Source organism: Seriola lalandi, unplaced genomic scaffold, assembly GCF_002814215.2.
Source record: "Seriola lalandi dorsalis isolate HSWRI2012SDOR001 ecotype SW California unplaced genomic scaffold, Sedor1 jcf7180002054997, whole genome shotgun sequence".
NCBI classification, from domain to species: Eukaryota; Metazoa; Chordata; class Actinopteri; order Carangiformes; family Carangidae; genus Seriola; species Seriola lalandi.
In genome coordinates, this window is record NW_019525546.1 from 872,355 (window position 1) to 897,350 (window position 24,996).

General features: G+C 41.8%; 2 protein-coding genes across 4 annotated transcripts in view; one reads left to right on the forward strand and one right to left on the reverse strand.

The window, feature by feature from the left end:
• Positions 1-9: 9 nt before the first annotated feature.
• Positions 10-18,930, reverse strand: epn2 (epsin 2). Of its 3 annotated transcripts, none has more exons than XM_087171411.1 (10): positions 18,772-18,930; positions 12,312-13,117; positions 11,002-11,156; positions 5,716-5,828; positions 4,892-4,996; positions 4,244-4,448; positions 3,680-3,832; positions 3,162-3,254; positions 1,534-1,761; positions 10-953 (listed from the first exon to the last, which is right to left on the reverse strand). In XM_087171411.1, the coding sequence occupies exons 2-10, from the start codon at positions 12,740-12,742 to the stop codon at positions 607-609; spliced, it is 1,830 nt and encodes a 609-aa protein (XP_087027537.1). In that variant the 5' UTR covers positions 12,743-13,117; positions 18,772-18,930; the 3' UTR covers positions 10-606. The 3 variants fall into 3 exon arrangements, with proteins under 3 accessions (XP_087027537.1, XP_087027538.1, XP_087027539.1); XM_087171412.1 differs by having other exon boundaries at positions 11-953; positions 3,225-3,254; XM_087171413.1 differs by lacking the exon at positions 3,162-3,254 and having other exon boundaries at positions 11-953.
• An 845-nt stretch (positions 18,931-19,775) lies between these two features.
• grapa (GRB2 related adaptor protein a) overlaps positions 19,776-24,996 on the forward strand; it is a 37,561-nt gene continuing 32,340 nt past the window's right edge. Inside the window, exon 1 of the mRNA XM_087171407.1 lies at positions 19,776-19,961. Within this exon, the coding sequence (XP_087027533.1) occupies positions 19,827-19,961 (135 nt within the window). The 5' untranslated portion in view covers positions 19,776-19,826. The remainder of the gene's footprint in view (positions 19,962-24,996) is intronic.

A 24,996-nucleotide genomic window follows, 5' to 3' on the forward strand; every position in this document is an offset into this window, starting at 1 on the left:
AGATGTGCGCTCTCACACACACACGTGCAAACACACACACACACACACACACACACACACCCACACCCACACACAACAGACACCAGCTGACAGGGCTTATAAAAGATTAGCTCTAGTGAAAAGATAAGATCCTGGCGTTAGTACAGTCATACTCTCCTGTCACTCCACCACAGAAGAAGAAAGGAGCAGTCCTAAGGGAAGAAGTTAGGGAGAGAGGAGGCGAGTGAATGAGAGGAGGACAGGGACGAGAGACTGGGTCCTGTCCTGCCTCTGTGGAAAAAACTGTAAACACCATTGCTACTCTGTAAGTCTGAAGACAGATGCAAACTCTTTGTGGTCACCAACATCATTGTCAGATCAGTATGGAACACACAGGACTAGGCAGCTTGTAGCATAGAGAGAAAGAAACAGAGGAGAAGGAGTGTGGTAAGGTAGGAGGAGGGCAGGCTGGGACTACGACCTGGGTAGGAGTTGGTTATAAAAGGGATAAATGGGATAAGACATCTCCTTGTTCATTTTCAAGCTTCTTAAGGAGCCAAAGTGGAAGAGAGAGAAAGAGAGAGAAGAGGGGTAACTCTGGAGCAAGTCGTCACCCCAGTCACCCCCTCACAAAAGGAAGGGGTTGGTGGTTCCCGCAGGCTGCGTCCCAGCCTGGGGGGGCATGCTCATCAGGGGCTGAGGCATGGACATGGAGGCCGGGATCCCCGGGCTCATCCCCACACTTCCGACGGGGCCGACCCCCATTCCTGGCATCACGCGGCCCATAGGGGCCATCCCTGCCACGGGCACCATGGTGATGGGCTGAGCAGGAATGGAGGGGAGGGCCATTGGCTCGGCGATGTTGCCGAAGCCGGCTGGCATGGGGCTGACCCGCATCTGGTTGAGGGTGGGGGGAGCTGGCTGGCTCACTTGGAAGGGGTTGGCGTGGGCTGCTGCAGCTGGAGCGGAGGCACCTATATAAAGACAGGTAGGGGACAAAGGAAGAGAGGAAATATTACTGAGCTCGGTGAACCAGTGGGCTCTACCATACTAAATGCAATCCAAAACATAACAAAACAAGAACTTACGTATAACATGAATATAATCAGCATAAAAAAACTCTACAATAGTGTACTACTGTTTTATGAAATAAATTAAATATGATTCATCCCTCTTTCCACCACAGCTAGGACAGGACAGGGTCAATGATTCAGCATTAAACTGTGCAGATGGGTGTGTCTGCTTGTGTGTGTTCAGGCCTGCACGTGTATATCCATGTCTCTTGGCTTACTGACTACACTACCAAGCGCGCCAACTGTTATCTAATCAGTACATGTTAACTAGTGTGTTAACCTGTTTGAAAGATCCTGTGTGTACATCTATAGAAAAACCTAATTTCTTTGAACTTTTCCTATGCACAAATTTGAACAATTTTTCATTTTATTTTAACATCTATAAAATATAGTTGAAATATAGTCTATAAAAGCATTAAAAAGTTGAAAGAGTAAGAACATTTCAAATTTCGATAATAATGGCTTGATATTTTCTACCCACCTGTTGAAGCCAAGAATGGGTTGACGACTGGCGCAGGCTGGGCTGGTTTGGACACCAGGGAGTCCAGATTGACCAGGGCAGCATTGGGACCCAAGAAGGACTCGGGAGTCTTTCTGGTTGGGTTTGTAATGATAGAGGCGGAGGTGGGAAGGGGGTCGAAGAGGTCCAGGCTGCTGCTGCTGGCAAGACTGGCTTGGGAGGGAACAGAGGATGCTACGCCCCCATCACCTGGGGAACAGAGAGCAAAGGTAGTGGTTGTATTTCACTGATGACACACTGTTACATGCTCCTCTTTGAGTGGACAAAACATCATGAAATCATCAATAACATTTCTTGTCTAGTCTTTCACTGCAAAGGCAGCAGAAAAGACTGTACATTTGCAATATTGAACAGACAGCTGACGTACTTTTTATATTTAATGTATACCTTTTCTTGTGGTTAACTCTTCAGGTTCTGATACAAAAAACTCACACTTGTTACCAACCCTGTGTAAACACAAACATGTGCGCCCACCTGCACGTGAGCACCCACATTCACATTTAAGTTGATACAATAAAATGATCAGAAGATTCTATTACGAGAGGACATCAGAGGCAGACAGCCTGGCTGTTTTTGCAGCAGCAGTCAGACGGCAGCAGAGACATTCATTAATGCACTCACACACACGGACACGCACAAACCCAGCATGCCAGCTGACACACACACGCACACACACGCACGCACACAGGAGGAAATGTCAGAGATGGAAAGTGTCTCCTCAGAACAAGAACTAAGATGCAGCAGAGCCAAAAAAAACTCCTGATAAAATCAGACACGCCCCATAAATCCTGTAGATTTCAGCCAGAGCTGATTCAAACAGTAACATTTCTACAACTCATTCTGCAGAGGGCTGCTTCCTCCAAATCACTGAAGTACTTGTCCTCCACACACCATATGGTGACAAGGTGGCTCAAAGTTTAAAGTTGCCCCCCCCCCCCTTCTGGAAAAAGTAGCTTTGTACGTCTGTGATTGTGTTCATTCTCACCTTGTCCTTGAGTGTATCAGAAGTGTTTGTGTTCAGCTACAGCAAAAGTCTGACATCAATGTGACCCTCCCACGCCCAGAGACTGCCAAACCACATGAGAAGAACACCCAGACCTGTGCCGAGCTATTGACGGGAACCCTCTCATAAACCAACCTGAATGGAGTGGTGAATGAGTTCAATTCAAAAATTTTTGAACATCTTGTCGGTTCAGATGCACCAGACTAAATCAGAAAAGTGTGGATCTGAAAGGGATTCCATAAACTAGATGGCACAAGTCTAATGCATTTAGCAATAAACACATAAAAGCTGCATAGATTAGACCACAGTGATATGGCACTAGACCAGAGCAAAGAGCTATTTTACCACCACTCAAAATGATTAAAGCAGCATTAGATTGCATTTTGCTGTGGAGAATCATCAAACATTAAAAAAGTGGTCTGAACTCAGTCTTTGCTCAGGTCTGGTGATATTTACATACAAAGACAAGACATGAGTGTCTGTGCCCCGCAGAAACTTTGTATCTGCAGACAGGCATCACTTCAGACACAGAGGAAGAACAACACAGACTCCGTGTCATTAGAGAGACGAAGACAAGGGTGAGTACCAGTGGGGACAGAGGAGGAGGAGCGCAGGCTGTCAAACTCTGAGAAGTCCTCTTTGGACGTACCGTTGGATGCACTGAACAGGTCAAAGCTACCTGAAAGGGGAAAACGCATACACACACACAGAAGATCACATAAAAAGACAGTAGACACACACACGTAGACAGATGGAAACAGACAACACAAGTATGAATGAGTTTGAATATTATGGCAAACTAAAAGACAACTGAACACAATAAGCACATAGACATTACTGTATGTGCTCCTTTTGACACAGCTGTTGAGGCTTCGAGACACTAACCAGCCACTGATAAGACGTGTTTTTCATTTTTTAAAATGCAGAGAACGCAAAGAGTGCAAACTTCGTCAAATGCTAAACAATTCTCCAAATCTGTTTTAGACTCAAATACATCATTCCATAACAAATTTTCTAGTGAAATGTTAAACTCTTTGGTGGAGGTACAGTTGTGGTACTGCAACTGATGCCAGGGACAAAGCTACTTTTTCCCCTGATGGTCACCTGGGTTGGATGTTTTGGGGCGAGCAGCTGCAGAGCTCCAGGGATCAGAGGCAGGAGTGGAGTTTGGTGCCCAGGGATCATTGCTCTTCATGGGTGGGACAGAAGGGGGAGCACCCCATGGATCCACTGGGGCTGCTGGCTTAGGGGCAGACCCTGAGGAGAGAGGGAGAGGTTCAGAAGTGTGGGAGTGGATGGGAGTTAGATGAAGCATGCAACAGAGGACAGAGGGGACAGTAGGAGCAAGATGTGAAAGGAAAAATAAAAGACACAGGCAAAAATAGTGTCATGCATGTTCTAATAACAGCTATCAACAGATATCTGAATCAACATCATGTAAAACTACTGCTCAAACAACCCCCTCCCCTTGTGCAGTAATGCTACTTTGCCAGTGGAGCAGCATTCCTATTTAACAAAGAGTCACAGTGCTGAGAGTAGGTGGACAGCGCAGACGACACACACAGAGACACACACACAGAAATAGAGACTGTTTACAAAAATACTTCTGTATGACGATAGTGCGTGGATATCATGTGATGTGACCATTTCCAGTGAGATTGTGTATACCATAAGGCTGCCAGGGGTCAGCTGATGCAGCAGCAGCAGCAGCCCCAGCCCCAGCTCCAGCTCCAGCTCCGGCTCCAGCTCCAGCTCCGGCTCCAGCTCCGGCTCCGGCTCCGGCTCCGGCTCCAGCTCCGGCCCCTGCGCCCCAGGGGTCAGCACTGGCGCCAGGCTCTGGGACATCCATCAGATCCATCAAAGACGACTGTGGCTAGAAAGAGACAGGGAAAATGGGTTAGAGAGACAAGGGGACAGCAGACATGAAAAAGGGGAAGAAGAAAGGATGCAGACAAAAGAGGAAAAAGAAGAATGGGATAAATAAAGATGGTTAGGAAAAAGATGAGGAGAACACACTGACATTGGTCATGTCATTATGTACTGGGATAAAACATGAGCATAGTCATGCAGCCCTACTTCTTCATCACTTCAGCTGTGTGTGCCCTCAAACTCCAGTCAGCCGGCTATTCAGGCAGAACAATGACGAGTAAATGAAGCCACTAACTGGCAGTCTGCCGCCAGTTAGTGGCTTCATTACTGCCACTGAAGGCAGAGGCAGAATAAGGGGATTGGGAGAGAAAAAAAACATTTCAGGAGTATGGAGATGATAATGGAATCACTGAGTCACTATTGTCTCCATGTTTGTGTGTATTTTACCTCCTTCTTCTTCTTGGGCAGTTTTGCCGAGCCTGGACCTTCTTTCTTGCTCTCCTCCAAGGCCATCTGTAATCTCAGGTCGTCCCCTCTCCGTATGCGCTCCTCCTAAACAGCCACAGTATAAGCAGCATGTGTACAACTTCTCCCTTTTTTAGTCTTGCTCTTGTGGAAGGCATGACATCTTCAGAACAATGTAACTAATCTAATCATATTTTATTTCCCTATCTATCCAAATAATCTCTGGAACTTGGATAAGTAAAGAGGTAAAAAGGTTAAAAAAAAAAAAAAATCATACCTCTTGGTTTCAGTTGCTGATCATATTAATTTCAATGTTTGCTCTCATTTGCAAACACCAACCCAAGATAATTGCCTGGGCAAAAGCATTTGACTAATAGATGTACAATATTGGTGGTATATTAAAATCGAGCAGTAGTAAAGTATTTACCTGTGTAATAAGTAAGTCTTTTTTATCATGTCCTGCCTCTCTTACAATTACAATTTTCCAGGTTGAGGGATTTTGAGAAACAGATGCATCCAGTCCATAAAAAAAACTGATTAACTGGCAATGGAAAAAGTTTACAGGGTTTACATAAGATGATTACTCATATACTGTATCAAAGATTATCAAATTCAGTCTGTCAAAAAAAGCTGCATCGATAATCCTAATATTGAAATATAAAAATAAACTGGTTTCCACAAATGCAATGTAAATGGTCTGCAACTTCAATCACAGCTACACAGTGAGAGAACATAATGACAAGCATGGACTCATGCTCTGCCATGTTAGCACACGTGTTCTTGTGGATTTGTGTTTCTGTGTTTACCTGCTCTGCAGCCTCTCTGCTCATGGCCAGAGCCAGTTGCAGCTGTAGCTCCTCCTCTCCACTGGTCTGAGGTCTGGCCTGCTCCAGCTCTGAGCCCGCATTGGGAGACGTGGCTAACAAACACAATCAGGATGTATGTTAGCATCACTGCCACATGGGACTCCATCATACACTGAATATGCACTAGAATTACACTGAAAAGTTGCGTCATTGGCTTTTGAAATTCTTTGCATCAACTCTCCAAAGCCAACCACTGTTACAATAGATACAATCACACGTCTTCACACGGTGCTGTCTAGTGAAGAAAGTCACCTTTGGGTTGCATTTGTAGTGGGTAGAAAATACTGTGCGTAAGTGTGTAAATATATGCCTTAAATTAGCCTGTAAGGGACGACAGGTCCATTCAGCTTAATGGATTAGATCAGGCCATGTGGCAGCACAAAAAATACACTGACACTGCACGTGGCAAATACACACACACACAGGCCATTATCTGGCCAGGACTACAGAATTACAATGCCAAAAGACACCCATTAAGGAAGCTTACAGTGGATTATTTAATTCAAAATGTGGCTGTGTATGTTTTTCTTAGGAAGCAGTAACTTTGTTGTTTCTGTGAGAACCATGGTGTGGGTGGCGATGACAAAACACTGACATCGTCCATCACAATTCTTGACTTTTCCTCTATATAATGTCACTCTGTGGCAGTTCAGCTTGGTGTGGTCTTGGCTGTGTGTGAATGTTGTGGGTGTGCAAAGTTGTTTGTACACTGAACCTGTTCCTTCTATGGCTTAATGTAAGATTTTTCTGTGCAATGATTCATGCATTGAAAAAGTAATAAAGTTACGCGGGTGGGATTTTTGATCTACCATAGACCATTCCCCTCAGACTTGAACTTTAATTTCAATAACAAACATTGTCTCTCTCTTTCTATATGCCTCATTTTTTTTTTTTTAATTGTCTCTGCTCCAAATAACACAGACCAGTCATGACATGCTCTGCTGCTGATGTAGACACTCCCAAAGACACACACACACTTACTGAGTACTCACTTCATGATGATCTTGTATATAATGTAACATTATTTTGATACCTATTCTGAATGCAGATGGTTAGAGAAGGATACGTAAAGGCCTTAGCACAGAGGCAAAACAACAACAGTGACACAAACATGGCGTGGGGAAACACTGGTGGTTAGTTTCACTATTTGACACATTTAATTTTGAAACCTCACACTTTGACTAACATCCTCTTGCCTTGACAAGACTTCTTTAGGCAGTAGATGTCACATCAGCAGGTTTTTTTTTTTTTATTAACATTGCAGAATAAATTTGCCACATCAATGTTTCCATGATGAAGTAAATGAGGAAACAGTACCTTTCCTTTAACAGTTAAAACACTTGGCCTTCCCTGAAATTGTCAAAGAAAAAATGTCAACTTAATACTTACAATCAGGGGATATGCCTAGCCTTACAAGAGCCTATTTTGTGTTGATTATATAGCAGCATAACAGCCTGATTTCTCCATGATTCAAAAAAATGATTTGTCTAGCAACTTCATCCTCTGACCCCAGTCCTCGTCTCGTCTCTCCTTGTCTTGACCTATGTCTCCCTTGCTCCGTGTCCAGGCTGTATGTCTCCAGGGAAAGTGACCACAAGTACCAGGGCTAAAGGTGTGTTTGGTTAGCTGGTGGGATTTCAGCCATGTCCTCAACATCAGCTCCATTTCTCCCTTAAATAGACAGTGAACAAGGATGTACCACAGCCTACACCCAGACAGTATATAACCCTGCAGAATATGATGGACTGATATGGTTATATGTGAAACTCTGGACAATATCCAACCAGTCAAAAAAGCAGACAGAAGCCTCAGTGCTTAACAAGGCACAAAATGTGTACTGTGCAACAGGTGGTAAGTTTCCTCACTGTGGGATGCATTACCATCTTCAATCAAAAGGAATATTTTCCAGGAGTTCTCTTTAAATCTTTCCAAAAAAAACTGCCAAGCAGAAGAGAGTTTTAACAACAGTTTTCAGTCACTAGGCCTAAAGAGAGACTAAACTGGCATACAATAACAAACAGTGCAACACTTAATAGTAGCGAGTCAGAAAGACAAATAAACAAAACTCAAAGCCAAGTAAAACACACCAGTTTCTTGCCCACCACTGTGGGAATGGACCATATATGGAAAATCACAATTTCTTGGCATACCTCACAGACAGCTCTGCCTGCTAGCAGAAAAATGCATTTCTAAAAGCCAAATCTTCTGAATCACTCTTCTATCATATCCCTCTACTGTTTAATCCAGTTGTTTCTTATCTCACCACCTTAATTTTCTGTGGTGCTATGTTTACTGACTCAACAAATAAACAACAAAACTGAAATTAAACAAATACTTAAGCTTAAAAAAAGCCATCAAACAAAGTTAAGACTTTATAAACATGCAAATCAAGCTCTGAACAGAGAGAAGTGAGTTTGTAGAGGAGTGAAATGGGCTTATGGCCACTAGTGTCATCATCAGCAGATTTATGTGGTGATAATAGCAAGCAGGATTTCTTTTTTAAATCCCAGGGTGTCGACCACTAACTACCCCCACATTTGTCTTTTGTCTCTCCCTCTCTTAGAAATCTGGTGAGAGAGGCAGTTCCTCAGAGGAGATTGACTCATATGCAATTTACAACATTATTTCTTTGTACATTTTCAAACTGTGAAAATGCATTTTTTTCTGACCTTTGTGGGAGGCCTACATGTTGTAGGCAAAGGCAGGAGCTTGACTGAGCACTGGTCAGGAGGATGGGAGACAACCAAAGAGGATGAATGATAATAAAACTAAATAAAAGTCATGTTTTTACTCTGTGGTGTTCCACTGAGAAAAGACTGGGAGCCCCACGACCTTGACTCACATTAGACCACACATGCACACGTATTGCATTAAAGTTGCTGATTTGGAGTTACTGAACTCCATTCATTGTTTTATAATTTGTGTTTTGTGCGCCATCTGCATTGCAGAAACAATGGTTTAGGTCAACTGAACTAGAATACATTTAGGGTTAATTAATGAACATACACATGCAGGTTTTAATACCTAAGATAAAGCAAATTAAAGCAAAGATTTTGAGACACTTCAAGGATGTTGGATATGCCAAGCTAAAACCAACAGTCACACTTGCATGGCCATTCATTCATCGCCTTTCTGGACAACAATACTCGGAAAGTTCGACTGGAATCTCAAAAATCCCCCCTGGCAACACCCCCACAGCTCCCACCCAGCCTCGCTTCTATTGGCCAATATCACCTTCAGTTTTCTCAACTGATGACTCAGCTGCTGAAGCTTCCGCCTCTGAGCCACACATTCAAACATAACGTACATACAGGAACGTAGGTCACTAAGTAAAAGATGTACACAGCTCTGTGTCACACGTAAGATCAGAGCAGGCTGAAACCACATGCATTGCAGCAGACAGACACTCACGTAGTCATCCTGCTGTGTATAAAGGAGTGGGGGTCAGAAGGTGAAAGGAAAAGAGGCCACGGTTCATTCTTTCATTTCAACTTCTCCATTCTTCCCCTCTGTCCTGACGGTGATTTCTGTTTCTTTTCAACTCTCTCACTCCTTCTTTCTTTCAATCCATTTGAACTCTGCTTTTATGTCAAGCTTCCAAGAGCTCATTCTCTGTTGGAAAAAGTAGAAGAACTGGCTGGTCGAGGAATGATAAAATAAAACTACTTATCACAGTTGTTAAAGAGGGTTAGAGGGGCAGGTGTAATGTGCATTTGTGGGAGCTGTTACTACATCCTTTACACATGAAAAAGTGTACATACGTAAAAGGGAAACAAATACTACATGCCTAGCCCCTCTTATCATTGGGTACAAATTGTCCAAACCTTTATACTGGTAATTTGTATCTCCTGGTGCTCTCCATCTACCCTGCTACACTGTGTGGCTGTCTCCATCTCTGTCTCTAGAGGACTGAGTATATCATTGAAGACAGGAGAAGATTCATTTAGCCCCTGAGGATTTTTTCAGCAATGGCACTGTGCACATCAGGCAAAATAAAAAATTTGTGCTTGCACCAATTTAGAAAAATTAAACATTACATTTTTAAGCACAGGCCTCAGCACCCCATTAACATCCAAATGACTCCAAAGTGGTGACTCATTCGCTTGTGCATCAATTGTGCGAGCAAAACAAACATTATTGCTTCATTAATTCTCCAGTTATCAGCATTACACATGAGATGAATAAATTATGATAACTTGAGACACAGTGAAGCACCGATGTTTGTTTTCCAAATGATGTACAAACCGTGAGACCTCTTTTGAGTCATTTGGGTCTTAAGGGGCTGCTGATGTAATATGCCTATTCTTAAAACTTTACTACCTGATTTCTCAAAAATGTTTCGAGCACAAATTTTTACAAACAACTTGAAATAGTTGTATTCACATCCTCATCACATGGGGTGCCAACCTCACAGTAGTGCAATGTTTGGACATGGTTTGGTAGTATTCCCTACAGATATTACCTATTTTGTACACCGTCTGTTTGATTACATGTCTAATCTGAGTAATGAATGCAAAATGTGCAGCAGTGTACAGAATATCAACAAGTAACCATTTAGTTTGGCTTGTAACAATTACTCCGCCATGGACTTTCAGAAGCGGTGACTTTATTAAACTCAACTTAGGGTACTTGTGTTATATTTCTACTGTCTTTGGCAAAGAAGTTAGATAAAAAACAAGACTTTCCGTTAGGAGAGACAGGCGCGTCTACTTTGTCGCCATATACTGCTTCTCCTGAGTGAATTAGCCACCTGTTGCACACATACTCGCAAAACAGCATATCTGTGTGCGTGTATTTATTTGGGTGTGTGATAGGGTCCCCTTCATGTCATACTAGCTCAAGTCTGCTGTGCGCAAGTGCAAGTTGCAGTAGTCATGTTTCATTGTGAATATTCATGAATCATGTGAAATTTCAGCAGTGACACTCATAATTCAGCAGCGAAACACTGAGACTCCTCTGTCATGTGGATGACAGAGGTTGGGGGGTGAACTCTGCTTCCTCTTCTGTGTGTGTGAGAGAGAGCTGAGGAATGCAGCCCTACTGCGGGACTGCAAGCCAGAGACAGAACAGGGGGAGGGGCAGGTTTCAGGATGTAGGCCAAAGTTGCACCAAGTGGGACACAATAATAATGGAGTATACTGTTATTACATGTGTTGCCAAGATATATGAGCCCTGTGTGTGTCTGTGTGTTTACAGCCAATGAGGAGACTATAAGCTAATACTTACAGCCATGGTAAGAGGCAGGTGAGCCCTCTGACCTGCCGTACTCTTCACTGTAGGAAGTAGAGAGGTTGGGCTGAGATGAACCTCGGCCAAAACCCATCTGACTGCTCCCTGTGGACACCTGGGCCATGCGCTCTTTGGTCTTCAAAGCCTGAGACCTAGCAGGATAAAAAAAAAACATAATAGGATATGATCAGTCACCATTGCTCAAATCAAGATTCTTATAATCGCTGCTGTGACGTCCAAAAGGACTTTGAGATAATGAGATCAAGCCCATTACCAAAACCACCTTGAGAATCTGGGTTTAAAATGCTTTCAATTCTAAAATACCACGGCAAAATCATTATGGAGAATTAAACACGCTGTCAAACAAATAATGAATTATCCGCCCTGGGCCAGTTAGTCTAATTCTGGAAATGTGCAGTGCCCTAAATTTGGTCAAAATCTCATCTGTGTCTGAGATATTGTGTGTTATAAAGAAGACAAATGGATGAACAAATCAAGGAGAGCAGAGTATGAGACGAGCACAGGTCAACTTATTTAATTTAATTATTCACCAATATCTATAATATAATATCTAGAATGGATGAAGTAGACAACTCATGTCCAGAGTGGTGTTTGCTTAAAACTGTTATTCTGGGAAAGACTGTCGACTCTGTGGCCATTTTTCAAGGATCCATCTTTGTTTAGAACCAACAGGTGTTGAAACACAATAAACAAAGTCCTAAAGTACCCCAGCTCCCTGGGGGACAACCACAGTGTGATACTCTTAAGGGAAAAACCCATAGTAAAATCCCCATTCCTGATGCTGTGATTGTTATTAGAATTTGTTTACAGCGAGTGTTGACAATCATCAGCCAGATAATTATTGGAGTTCTTTGTAAAGGGTTTAGATAAATAAGCAGGAAATACCATTTAAAACCGTCTACACATGTCCGAGCTGAGCTTGCCACTGTGAAGGAAGTATAATTTCAAGTCTGTAAACACAAACTGCACTATTAACTACAGTTCAGTATAATAATTGAAATTATTAGTCTAACTTAGAAATTCAATGTAATAGCGTTTCTTAAGATTAATTTATTTTTGTTAACTTCTTTAGTTATAAAGCTTCTAGGTCAGCAGTAATAAAATCGGACCCACTGAAAGAACTAGTTATTGTTTTATATTTTACATTTTAGAGGAGAAGGACAAACGCAAATTCAGATTTCTGCACAGCCTAATATAAAACCAATCAAATCACTCCATCTATTCATAAACACAAGCCGATTTCAACTGCTGATTGTGTGTTACAATTTTATTTTAAAACATCTTACCTTTCTCCTTTTAGGCGGTCCTCATCTTTGAGCAGGACCACTAGCTGCTTGCTCTTCTCCCTGACATTGATGCCCTGGTCTTTGCCATCTCTGTCGATGTACTGGAAGTCCTTCAGAGTCTGGATGGCGAAGATGTTCTCTTTGCATTGCAACGCCACCCGCTCTGAGCCCGTCTTGATCAGGTAGTCGAGCAGGGTGAGTGCCTTGTAGACATGACGCCAGTTCTTGCCGTGGTCGTTGAGCCGTTTCCAGATCATGCTCATGATTTCACTGAAGGCCACCACGTTGTAGGTAAGGTCTGCGATCTCAGACATGAGGGAAGACGATGGGCCCCAAGGGTCATTGGAAGTGGCCTCTCTCACTTTCTTCTCAGCATCAGAGTAGTTGTTCACCATGTTCTTCATCTGCCGGCGGATGGTGGAGCTCGGCATGGTGGCGGTGGAGATGGGACAGACAGGAAGAAATACAATGTACACTCTCACACAAGAGAGGAGCTGGGACACAAAAAGCTGTCTAAAGAAGAGCAGCTAACACTCACAGAGAATGTGAATGTGTGTGTGTGTGCTTCAGGTGAAGCTTGTGTTACGTGTCCGTGTGTCTGCGTCCTTTCTCACGGCACAGAAGTGGAGTGTGTAAGTGGAAGTCTTTTTTGTATACAGGTGTGTGTGTGTGTTGTGTGCGTGTGTTTGTGTTTGTCTATGAGGCTTCTCCAGGCCAGTGTAGCGTTCCTGAGTCCACCAGAACAGCGTCTGTTAAAACCATCTCCACACAAACGGCGCTGGCTGCACACATGACCACGCCATCACCTACGGCAAACAGACAAATAACAGGTTAGTGTGCAGAAGAAGAAAAAAAGACATTAAGGGTATGGGAAAGGAGAAAAAATATTACACTATACCCAAACAAAAATAGCATACAACTCAAAACCAGCGACACTCATTCTAATCAGTTTCTGAGTAAGCACTCAAATCTGAACAGGCTCAGTATTTGTTTTATACAATTTCCCCTTTTCTATCAAAGTAAAACAATTTGAATGAAATAATCAATATTTTTCAACCTACCTTGAAAAAAACTGCAATTAAAAAGCAAAAAGAATATCTTTTTTTCCAAGAATATTTCAAACAATAAAAATAAACAATAAAACCCACAACAAAACATCTGGTAGAGTCATAGTTTTAACCTGAGTCAAGTACCGACTGTCAGTGTAATCTCCACGGTTAAACAGAGATTTGTGAAGATAATTTGTATTTATAGGAACAGCTGTAGGGCCTTCCTTTTTGAAACTAGACAAAAACAATACATTTAGTACTTTCACACTTATAAACAATTTCCATGCAGGCGTAGAGAGCCTATCGTCTTTGTATCATACAAGGCTAGGGTGGTGTAACCAAGAGCTGCGTTTGCATTTTTGTGATGTCATTTGAGTTTACAGTAATTTGACTCAATTACAAATTACAAGTCAGGGTGTTGAAAATGAATAGTGTCGGGGGCAGTAAGGTCTGTGTGGTCATGCTATTCCCAGGCTGTTTAGAAAGACTTAGGTGGTAAAGCAGCTCACTGGGTGGGCTTGGAGGACAAGAAATGGCAGCAAAAACAAGAACACAAAACATTCAAAAGCAAACACAAGATTACTTGGGACCAATCAGAGGATCTTTGCAATTAAAAAACATAAAATAAAAATAATGCTCAAACTATTTAAGAAAACCTACACAGGTTAAGGATAAGAGTGTCTTACTTAAAGACTTTTACGGTATCAAAAAAGGTCTACAGTAATCTGCCTTAGAGTGTATATGAACAAATCGTCTCTATACTCGGAGTCACCAGTTTATTAGCACTGTACATATTCAGTTTTTGATGACACGGTTGCTGGAGATGGGTCTAATAAGTCATTTTCCTAAAATAATGGCTAATTTTCCATAGATGTGTGTGGTATTGCTCTAAGATTTAAAATAATGTAAAGATGATTGTTTTTGACACCAGTTTAGCACAAGGGAAGGTCAGGGCAATTTATACAAAGAACGCACAAAAGCATAAGCTTCTTTTAGCATAGCTGGGTTCAAAACTTTGCTAATTTAATTTTGTAAAGATTGAAGACCAATTTAGACCATTAATGGGCCTTTATCCATCCTTTTTCTGGAGGATCGGTGTTTTAACATTCAGTATACTCCTCAGAGACGCCGGAGCAATGAGTGAGTAAAAATGTGTTTCCACCCTTTGGTGGGTGGCAGGGGAGATAAACCATTTCCAGTCTCTGATGATGACGAGAGGAGTGACTGATGACTCCTCTGTCCTGTTTCTAACAGATCAGCAGCCCAGCTACTAATCACTTCCTGACTGACACAAACACAAGTATGGAAAGTGTGTGGAGCCTTACACATCTATGTTCCACACGTAAACACTTATTTTTGTAACATTAAGTTATGAAACACAAATTTACCATACATGCATTTTCTATTTACCAAGCGGTGTCCTTATATATGGGCTGCTTAGAAATAAAAACTGGTTTCACGGATATACGATATTGTAAATAATACAGTTTGAGCTCAACTGCAAACAACACAGTAGGAGCTCATTGGTTTGAGTCAGATAGTACACAGGCTGGTCTGCTTTTAACTAGAGAAAATTAGTTGAGCACACACACTTATCACCCACTACTGTCACGTACCACATTAACAGGGTTATTACCAAATCTCGCTTAAACTGGTGTCAGTAATTAATAGCAGCTTAGGTTTTCTGAGATCTTTCTGTGCACACTATTCCTCAGCTTACCATCAATGGAGACTCATGATGACTTATCCTATTCAGTTGTCTGATCCCTGCACCAGGCATGCACCAACATGCCTCTAAACAAAGTACTTTCAAGAACAGACGAAGAGTGGTAAAAGTGATTGGCCGCCTGTGCAGTATCTGTGTTAAATACAGCCAGATGTACATTTTTTTAACTCCCAAAATTGCATGTTTCTATGTATATTTGTGCATATGTATGCATCTGTTTCATGGAGCTTCCTGCCTAGCAATGCCATGGAAAGACAGCTGAGGGGACAAGGATGAGGAAATGAGGAGGAGTGTGAGTGTATGTGTTTCGGAGGGGGTAAGAAAACAACTTGGCACATCCCGTAAATTCACTTAACGCCAGTGAAATGTGATTCCTGTGGAGCACCCCCCCACCTCCTCCAAACGTTCCCTCGTCACCTTCCTCCTCACCCTGCATCCGCATGAATACAGCTCAGACCTAATGACACATCTGCTGCTATAATCACCTATTCACCCAAGGCAGACAGGAGGAAGAGAGGATAGTCTGTCTTGTCCATGCCACCCCCCCTGTACCCCCTCCCCACCCCGGAACAACCCCCACCACAAGACACCGCCGGCCCGCCTTCTTTCAGTCCCTCTTTGCTTAGATCACTCAAGCCCCAAGGCCCAGAAGAGATAGCACACAGGACTTATGTTTGTGTGTGTGTAGAAACACATATTCATGTGTCAGTGCAAGTTCATTATGTCCGAATGACTGAGCCCATCATCATTCCTTTCAAACTGCCAGTATGCCATGTAGAATAGAAAGTAACCAGAAAAAGAGTCCTGGGTCTGCTCCTTTCACATGAACTCACACACCTATAATCTGCTGCCACCCTTTCAGTCTCTTCTTTTCTGCTTGTCTGTCCATCTGTATCTCACTAACACGCATGGAGTAAAGGAAATTGGAAGACAAATTAACAAAATTAGGTAAGTTTTGTTTGTGAATTGTCAGTGAATTAAATCTTAAATTGAGGTTGGGAAATATGGTGGTGACATGTGCTCAGAGACAACAGAGAAGTCCCTACTTGTATATATTTTATTGCACAGGCTTCCTCGTGGCAATATTGGATTTAAACTGAATTACATTTAACATATCCTCTACAAGTACCTATATTTTGTGCTTTTGTTTCCTGATATTAGCCACAGTAACTCACTGACATATTTGGTTGCTTTTCCTGTCATCCAGCTGTCAAAGTCACAGAAAGTCATGATTATATGAATGATATCAGTAGTAATACCAGTATAACTATCAAAAGTGCCTTCTCACACTTGAGCCTCACAGCATACTGAGTGTGTGAATAGCCTACGAGTGAAACGCAGAGCACACATACAGTAGTTTTACTTGATGATATGACATTTTAAATACACTACAATTGATTGTATCAGGATATATATTACCTCACAGTCAGCATCAAAGGACTGTAGACAGAAAAATGTGAGAGACACTGATGTCTTCATGAACCTCATCAATGGAGAGAGAAGCATAAACCTGGGTTGACAGTTATTGCTGTGCAAGTGTGGACATGGTGTAGTAGGGACTGAGAAAAGAAAAATGTATTTCTCATTAGACCAATTCAACTGGTGGGCAGTTTCGAAACAATGCAATGACTGAGAGGACTTTACTACAGAGTTCAACATTCCTGTAGATCCCAGACAGTAATGGTCCATCAAGAAGAAAGTGAACACTGGACACAAGTGAACTGCCTAACGCAACAACACAAATCAATACTATCCTGTGTGTGTGTGTGTGTGTGTGTGTGTGTGTGTGTGTGTGTGTGTGTGTGTGTGTGTGTTTTGCCAGTGTCTGTGAGTGTCTTGGCAAAACCTAGGTAGACTGTGATTAGCATTAGGGGTTGAGAAGCAATACACTGAGAACAGGTCTACCTTGCCAGGCCCACACAGTAAGAGTAAAGCTGATCTGGAGATATAAGGCTTGCACAATCAGGTGCCTGTGCTGTGAGTTTGTGTGTGACGGAGCATTTTTATGGGTTGTGAAAGACAAAGTGGAGTGTTCAACAACGTGACATCAAGTAGCCCAGCCAGTTCTTTAACGATGAATTTACTTCTTTTCAGGTAAATTCAAATGTAACCACCAGCAACATGTACTAGTATTTAATCCTCAACTACTCCGGGATTAAGTTCCTACAAGCCAAACTAAGAGTCAAATCATGTCTAACCCAGAGACAATCAAACCACTAAAACATGTTCAAAAAGCCCTTAAGTGATCCTAAGTCTATGGATATGATGAGCATTACGCCTGAAGCAGTGAGGAAAATACAGGAGGGGAAGCCACCTTCTGATCGACATCACCCCGCCTTTTGTCCTCCTAGGCCGGCCAAGAGAGACAAAGCCAAGTCAGGGACGGGAGGAGGACGGTGATGATGCATCTGTCACCCACTGTGACTGACTGATCATCCTGACAATAGACAAAGCCCTACCCCTCTCTCAAGCCACGTTTATATGGGCTCAATGCTGCCCTGACAAAAAAAAAGCTCGCGTCTAAACACCAGCATACCCATTTAAATAAATAAACCCTTCCACTGTTCGTTACCTTTCAGCAAATAATTTATGCCTGCCTGCCTACCTACCAGCAGGTTAGGCGATTGGAAACGGAGCGTGTAAACAGACAGCGCCCACACCGTTAAGAATGTCCCTAAAAACATAAAGAAGTATATAGACGTGAAGTTTTACCTTGATCACTCACAGCAGCAGATGCCAGATGCTGATTTAACTTAACAGTCCTCTCTATCACAGTATAGGTAGAGGAAATAAAAACAATCAAGCAGCTCTATAAAACACAAAAAAAAATCACAGCGTTTCCTCGAACTGATTGTGACTGATAGCACATAAGCTAAAGTAGCTATAGCTACAATTCATTTCTGTGTTTAACAAACTAACATATTTCCGACTAATTGGGTCAAAGTACCCGTTTGAATTGTGAAATAATGATGGGTGTAACGTTATCAGGGATGCAGCTTTGTGCGCAGTCACTTGAATAATTACATCGGGTGGAATAACTAGCCCATATGCTACTTACGGTAACCGCTAACGCTAGCAAGTTGAGTGCAAACTTGCGGCAAGTATTTTGGTTAGCTAGCAAAATACGCTAGCGAACAATGTTAACTTGCTTACGTTGATGTGGTTAGTTAACACAGGTCCCAAAGTATAAAGCCCGACTTAAGTTTGTTTTGTGACTAATTTTATACCGCAGGGTTTAGCCACTGATTTTGATATTAGCGCTCGGAGGACCAACCACTTACTAAGGCTAATTTCTAATACGTTCTCAAAAACTTGGCATTGAAAAAAGTTGGATCAAAGCTAGCAGAGCTTGTGTTTGTATCTGCTGCTAACCAAGCCAGCCACTATACCGTAGTTTGGGCTGAAAGCTCAACTGTTGATCTTTCAGTTTCTAAGTGTAACACACGGCGTAACATTTATTGGATTTAGAGCCAGCCCCACACCTGGATACACAACCATTCCGGTCAGCTCCCAAACGTATTTTCAGGGCTAAGATAGCCAAGTAGCATGCTAAGCTAGTTAGCGATCCTTCGAGCTAACAGCCAAGACGGGTGCTCGGTGGAGACATCACCAGAGCAAACTGGATTACAGGACACTCTGGAAAAACAAAACAACTCGACTGTCTTGAAAGCCGGCGGTAACTTACCATATCTTTTGTGCTGCGTCGGGTTCTACTTTTAGTCCTGGAATATAGACCCATACACGAGTTACACCAATTCCAAAGAAAAAATCAAGATAGAGTACTTATTGCGGCGTTCAAGGAGCTTGTTGCGCCTCCGCCTAGCTATTGCTAATGCTAAGCCAGCTAAAGCCAGGCTACACGTATCTCCTCCTACAGAACATGGCGGGCAGAGTGGGAGGGGGGGGGAGCTGGGAAGGGTGTGACCAGGGCGCCTTGACTTGCCTGGGGGACTGAGAGACCCTTTACTCCCCGCTGAAAATTACAGCCATGTCACCCCCCAAGTCCTACATGATGTGTTACAGTACTAGGGCAGGCCCGTTTCACAGTGCCATAGAGAGTCACTTTCGTCATCATTAATGTGTTTCAAGTTTTCACAGCTACACATGCTACAAGGTGGGTATTGCTGCTGGCAGAACAGGACTACAAAATATGTGTCAATGCTGGTTAACAATGCCTGCTTCAGGATTTCAAATTACAAGGACAATCCACCCAATCTATATTTAAAACATGGTTCTTGTCTCTTTTGTTTTAGCTGTTTAGTGACTGTCTGAACAGAACCATCAGGTAGATCAGGTTCTTCTCAGGAAACTTCTTTTGCAATTTTTATTTCCTTTTTAACAGGAAGTTGTACCAGCCACAGGCAATAAAATGCATGAGCTTATACTACACAAGTAAGTGCATGTCATGATTTGTTGATGCCAAGGATAGCCTGTTTTGTGTGTGTGTGTGTGTGTGTGTGTGTGTGTGTGTGTGTGTGTGTGTGTGTGTGTGTGTGTGTTACAGGTGTGTCAGTAAAAGCCACAAACATTGCAGGACAGCATTCCATCACTCAGACTTTTCCACTGTGTCTGTGCAACCGTCTCTTCAGCAGCGTTTTAAAGAGAGGGAGGGACACAGTCATCACAAGTTTTAACAAGACAAACATGCAAAACACACTGCTGGTTATTGAGATCAGGTGCTATGAATAGACATGAAAGGTTCCCCGAAAAGTGTACAGTGAGCTATGATTAGAAGACTACATGTGTAGATGTTGTAGATGGAGAGTGCGTTGCTTAAAAATAGAAGCAGGGATCAAAAACGTCACAGTTTTACATCTCTGCCAGCGCACACAGAGAAGTTGCCAAGACCTGAATTGCAGTAAGTGGACAGCCAAGGTAAGATAGTTTTCAGCTTTCCATTAATGTGCCGTACATCCTGGCCAACAGTGACATTTTATTCTGGCTGTACAAAGAATCTCCCTGCTATGTTAGGACAGCAGGATAAGCCATAGGAAGCCTAAGCCAAGCTAATTGAGAGAGAGGGAGAAAGAGAAAGAAAGATAAGCTTGGAGATTCTGATGCGAACAGGCACAGTTTAAACAATACCTTATCAGCTACACTAGCTTTAATGCTTGAAATAGGACAGAGATGACATTTGAAAATCAGGATGCAAGAAAAACAATTAAATGATATAACACTCACAAATAAGTAAAAAGTTGATGGGTTTTTGACAGGATGTCACTAACATTCCAGGAAATAGATGATTACTTAATTGTTACTGTTTATTAACTCACGCACTTCACAAAAAATGATTCCCCAGCAATGTTTTTTAATACTGACAGAAGCTAAATAACATCTGCCAAATGAGAAAATGTAAATGTAATGTAACTCAAACCTTTCTGAGTTCACTTGACTGTGTGTCTAGGAATCTGAGTAGATGACTCATCACACTAGACTTCAAAACAACCACATTAAAAGCATAACCCCTGAAACACACTGGAACAGTCAAGATTTAGCTCAGATATGATCCTACTTAAAATAGGATTATGCACCAAAGTGTGTTTGTCCAACAACACTAGAGGTGACAAGAAGAGGGCATTATGTGTTTGTGTTATTATATATGTAAACATATGGTCTATTTATCTAGAATACAGCAGGAAAATACAAAACAAGTACAAATGGAATTCCTCAAACAAGTGAGAGGAAGTGAGACTGTGAGGTTCAAGGGTGGGTCAGGCCTCTCACTCCAGAAATTAATTTGCAAACAACACGTCAAACAAAGCACAAATACATCAACTTTCAAAAAATGTGACCTTGGCATATTAAACTTTACTGACTCCAGGTCATGCTTTCTTATCCTGTCTGCTAGAGTGTTATCACACTTGCTTCAGTGCTTTATCAAGCACATTCAAGCCTGTGCAAACATGGACTTTGCAAATCGACTGAATGTAAAATACTTAAATGGCCAATGAATGCATTACGGGGGAGGCATGACATTGGCTAAAATGTTTGGATGCCTCCTGCAGATCAGCGCACATCATCCTTCTGCAGGTTCAGTTTCAGCCAGTAGAGGTCAGGAGTGTTTTACTTTTCACGATCAGGGGGTTTCATTGCAATGTGTAGGTAACTTAGTGAGGTCTCTCTAACAGAGCCCCTACAGCCATGTGTGTCCTTTAATATGTGATTAGCACTGGTGACCCTTGATTTAAAAAGTCATTAGAGCTAATTAACATTAAACTTCACAGCCTCTCTGCTTTCATGTAATTCCCCCCATTTACAACACTCATATTCTGTTAGAGACTCATTGAACCCTTAGCTTCTCCTCAACCTTTAGATGTAACGCACTGACCCGGACTGTTCATAGTCACACAAAACAAAGCCACCAGCACAGGTCTAATTGAACAGCAAAACACAAAATAGTCTTTGAACAAGTGGGTGTGCCCAGGTTTTCTACAGCTGAACACAGAAGAAACTGAAATTATTGTTTTTGGCCCCCGAAGAAGAAGAAAGATTAAAAGTCTGTGCTCACCTTGAATCCATGACAATGAAATCTACAAATCAAGCCGGAAATCTTGGTGTAGTTATGGACTCTCACCATACCCCATACAGTCAATTAAAAATTCCATGTACTACCACCTTAAAAACAGCAAGAATTAAAGGATTTCTGTCTAACCAGGATACAGAAAAACTTTATTAAAAAATCAACCATACAGCTGCAGCTCATCTAGAATGCTGCTCCTCATTAACACCAAGAAAGTGGAGCTCATCACACTGGTCCTTAAATCACTGCACTGGCCTCCTGTGTGTCAAAGGATAGATGTTAAAATCCTACGACTTGTCTATAAAACACTAAATTGTCTTGGGCCTAAATACAGCTCCGATCTACTTATACAGTATGAAGCATCCAGACCCCTCAGCTCATCTGGGACAGATTTAGTCAGTGTTTCTAAGGATCGAAGTCATTAGTGTGAAGCATCTTTTAGTTTCTCTCCTCCCCACCAGTGGAACAGATTTCCTGAATACCTGAGGTCTGCTGAAACTGTCAGCTCATTTAAATCGGGGCTTAAAACATTACTATTTGCTGCGGCTTACTAATAAATTACACACCTAACGTCTTTTTAATCTTGATCCATCTCATCAGATACTTATTGTTTTAGCTTCAGCTTGTTTTTATTGTCTTTTATCACTGCAGCACTTCTTTTAAAATGTTGTTATAGGTATTGATGTCATTGTGGGGTAGCTGAAAGAGGCTGACCCCGGTGTAATCAAAAGCTGTGGTGCATTTGCGTCCATCGGGAAAGAGGTTCTGAGAGCCAAGGTGCCATTTAACAGAAGAGTGTACAAAATAAGTTTTCATCTTAAAGAGAAAGTTTCTTGGTTGATTTTATCAAATCTCAACGAGTTATGTATATACACATATATACAGTATTTATATATATATATATATATATATATATATATATATATATGGCAATAATCACTGAGAACTGAGCAATGCAAGGAAATGTTTTATACAATATATTCTCCGACACAAGTCTGACAGAAGTTCCAATCTTTCCATGCAGCGGTCCCCACAACTAGTGTTACTGGTCATCATAATGTCTCATGATGTCCACACATACTGGCTACTGCAGGTGTTCCACTGTTGTCGTCCTTTATACATTGTCCTTTCTGCTTCTTAAACAGTTATTTGCGTCAGTCTGTGCAAGCATTTGCCCTTCATCATTTACTCATGAATTAGTGGCACTGTCACAGACTGTTCTACATCTGCATTTCTTAAACTATTGGTTAAAAAGTTACAAAGGCAGTGACACATGAGAGTCATATTAGTTTGAATATCTTCAGCAGTATGTGAACAAAGAGGGTCACATAAGGAACTTGACAGATGTACAAACAGGCCTGATAGTTGCCGCACAAACAACTGGTGCATCAGTTTCAAAACATAAAAAGTTAGGTAATGTGGAAAGGGGAAAAGACCTGCAGGATTCAGTCCTTGGCCTGCACGTGGTTCCAGATGGAGCTGAAATCAGCAGAAAAGCAAGAGACGAAAGAAAGCATGAAACAGGATCGTGTATAATACCTGCCACTCCTGCCAGCTTATTAGCTAAATCTTTTCATACATGCAAATGGTATTATGCTCGCTGGGGGCTGGTGTGGCGTCTACCTGGAGAAGGTGAGCAAGAAGAAAAAGAGCTTAACAGCTTACACATTTTTTAGAACAGACACCTGAGGGGAGTTCACTTCTGTGACTTTAACTTTTAATTACCAACAGCCTTCAGCGACAATATTTAGATTTTTTTCCAGTTTACAACTCTTATTAAAATAGTAATTGAAATCCGACAAAATCAACATAATCAACATAAATCTACAGTTAATTTACGCTCTAGGAATCAGTTCATTAGTGCTCACTAGTTAAGCTGTGGTTGTCATCCTTTCACTGTGGGTTCCCGTACACCACAAAACTAACTGATGTGACCTGAACCAACAGTTATAGAGAGGAAACATTAATAATAAACTCTTACTCTTACTCCACTACAAAGAGCTATATTAATTCAAATAGACACCTTTCTGCATGACTTAATACCAAATTCAAGTTTTTATATTTAATTTAGAAATCATAAAAGTAAAAACACAGTGATATTTCATTTACAAATTTGAAACTATAAATACATATATATATGTGTGTGTGTGTGTGTTTACCAGTTTACCTTTTACCAGTGTTGAAACAAAATTTCCCACAGTTTTGCACACACCATGGTTTCAGTATCACTGCTGATACTTTCATCCTAGTAAAAACTGCAACTGCAGATGCAGAAAGAGGTCAAACAACACTATAATTACACACAGCCGGTGAATCACTAATTTTTCACATGAATTATCATTTGAAAGGGTGGGCACAAGACTGGGCCATTTACACATTTAACATGATCACGTAATATTCCATCTCCAATACACTGCGCTTCAGGTTTTGATTTTTCAAATGAACAATCCCTGCTGCTCTTTTATTCCTTATTATGTTGAGTCATGAAATGTGAAATATGAATATGAATAGTGAAATATGTCACCTAAAACACAAAAGCTGACTCAGCTGACATCCTTCCCTGCCCAGTGCCTACTGTTCAATGTGAGCATGAGCATGGAGGGGAGCTAGAGGTGTGGATGACTTCTTTGCAAAGTTCAACGAGAGAAGGGGAGAGACGAGGGGATCGCAGAGAGAGAGAAAGAGAGAAACGGGAGGTAGAAAGTGTCACAGGGATGATACGACATAAGAAGAATGAAAGGAGGGAGAAAATCAGCGGACGGAGACAACAGGCGTTTTTTCAGATCATGGTGGCAGAAAAATAAAAAAGAAAAGACAGATTGAGAACAAACTGATGAAAAAACTGGGCCTCAGACTAAACAGATGGAGAGAGGCAGTGTTGTCATTGCCTTTGAAGGGAAGTTGAGAGACTTTGTGCCCACCTGCTTTTCCGCTGTTGCCCACTTGATTCCGCTAACACACACCACATGGGCACGCACACACATACACACGCACACACACACACATTCGCACAAACTGGTTCATCTATTTCATGCTCTCTGCATCAGTGCTCCTGACAGGATGAAATGTTAGTGTCACTCAGGCAGAACAGCAGTGTGCATACTAGATGTGCCGTGTGTTGTTGGTAAAATATAATAATAGGGTACTGACTTTGTTTAACACTGACAATGAGATGAGTTTTTTTTTTTTTTTTAAATGACACAATAGTTCGTTGGAACACTTTAAAGAAAACAATTCCTCAATATTATTGGAAAATGCGTCACTGATGTATTGCAATGATAATAAGGTCACTTGGTGAACACTTGCTGTTCAAAACATCCGGTGCTGGCTTTTCCTGGAAGTGGACACAAGAAGTGATGTAACCGCATCAGCTGAGTGGATTGAACAGAA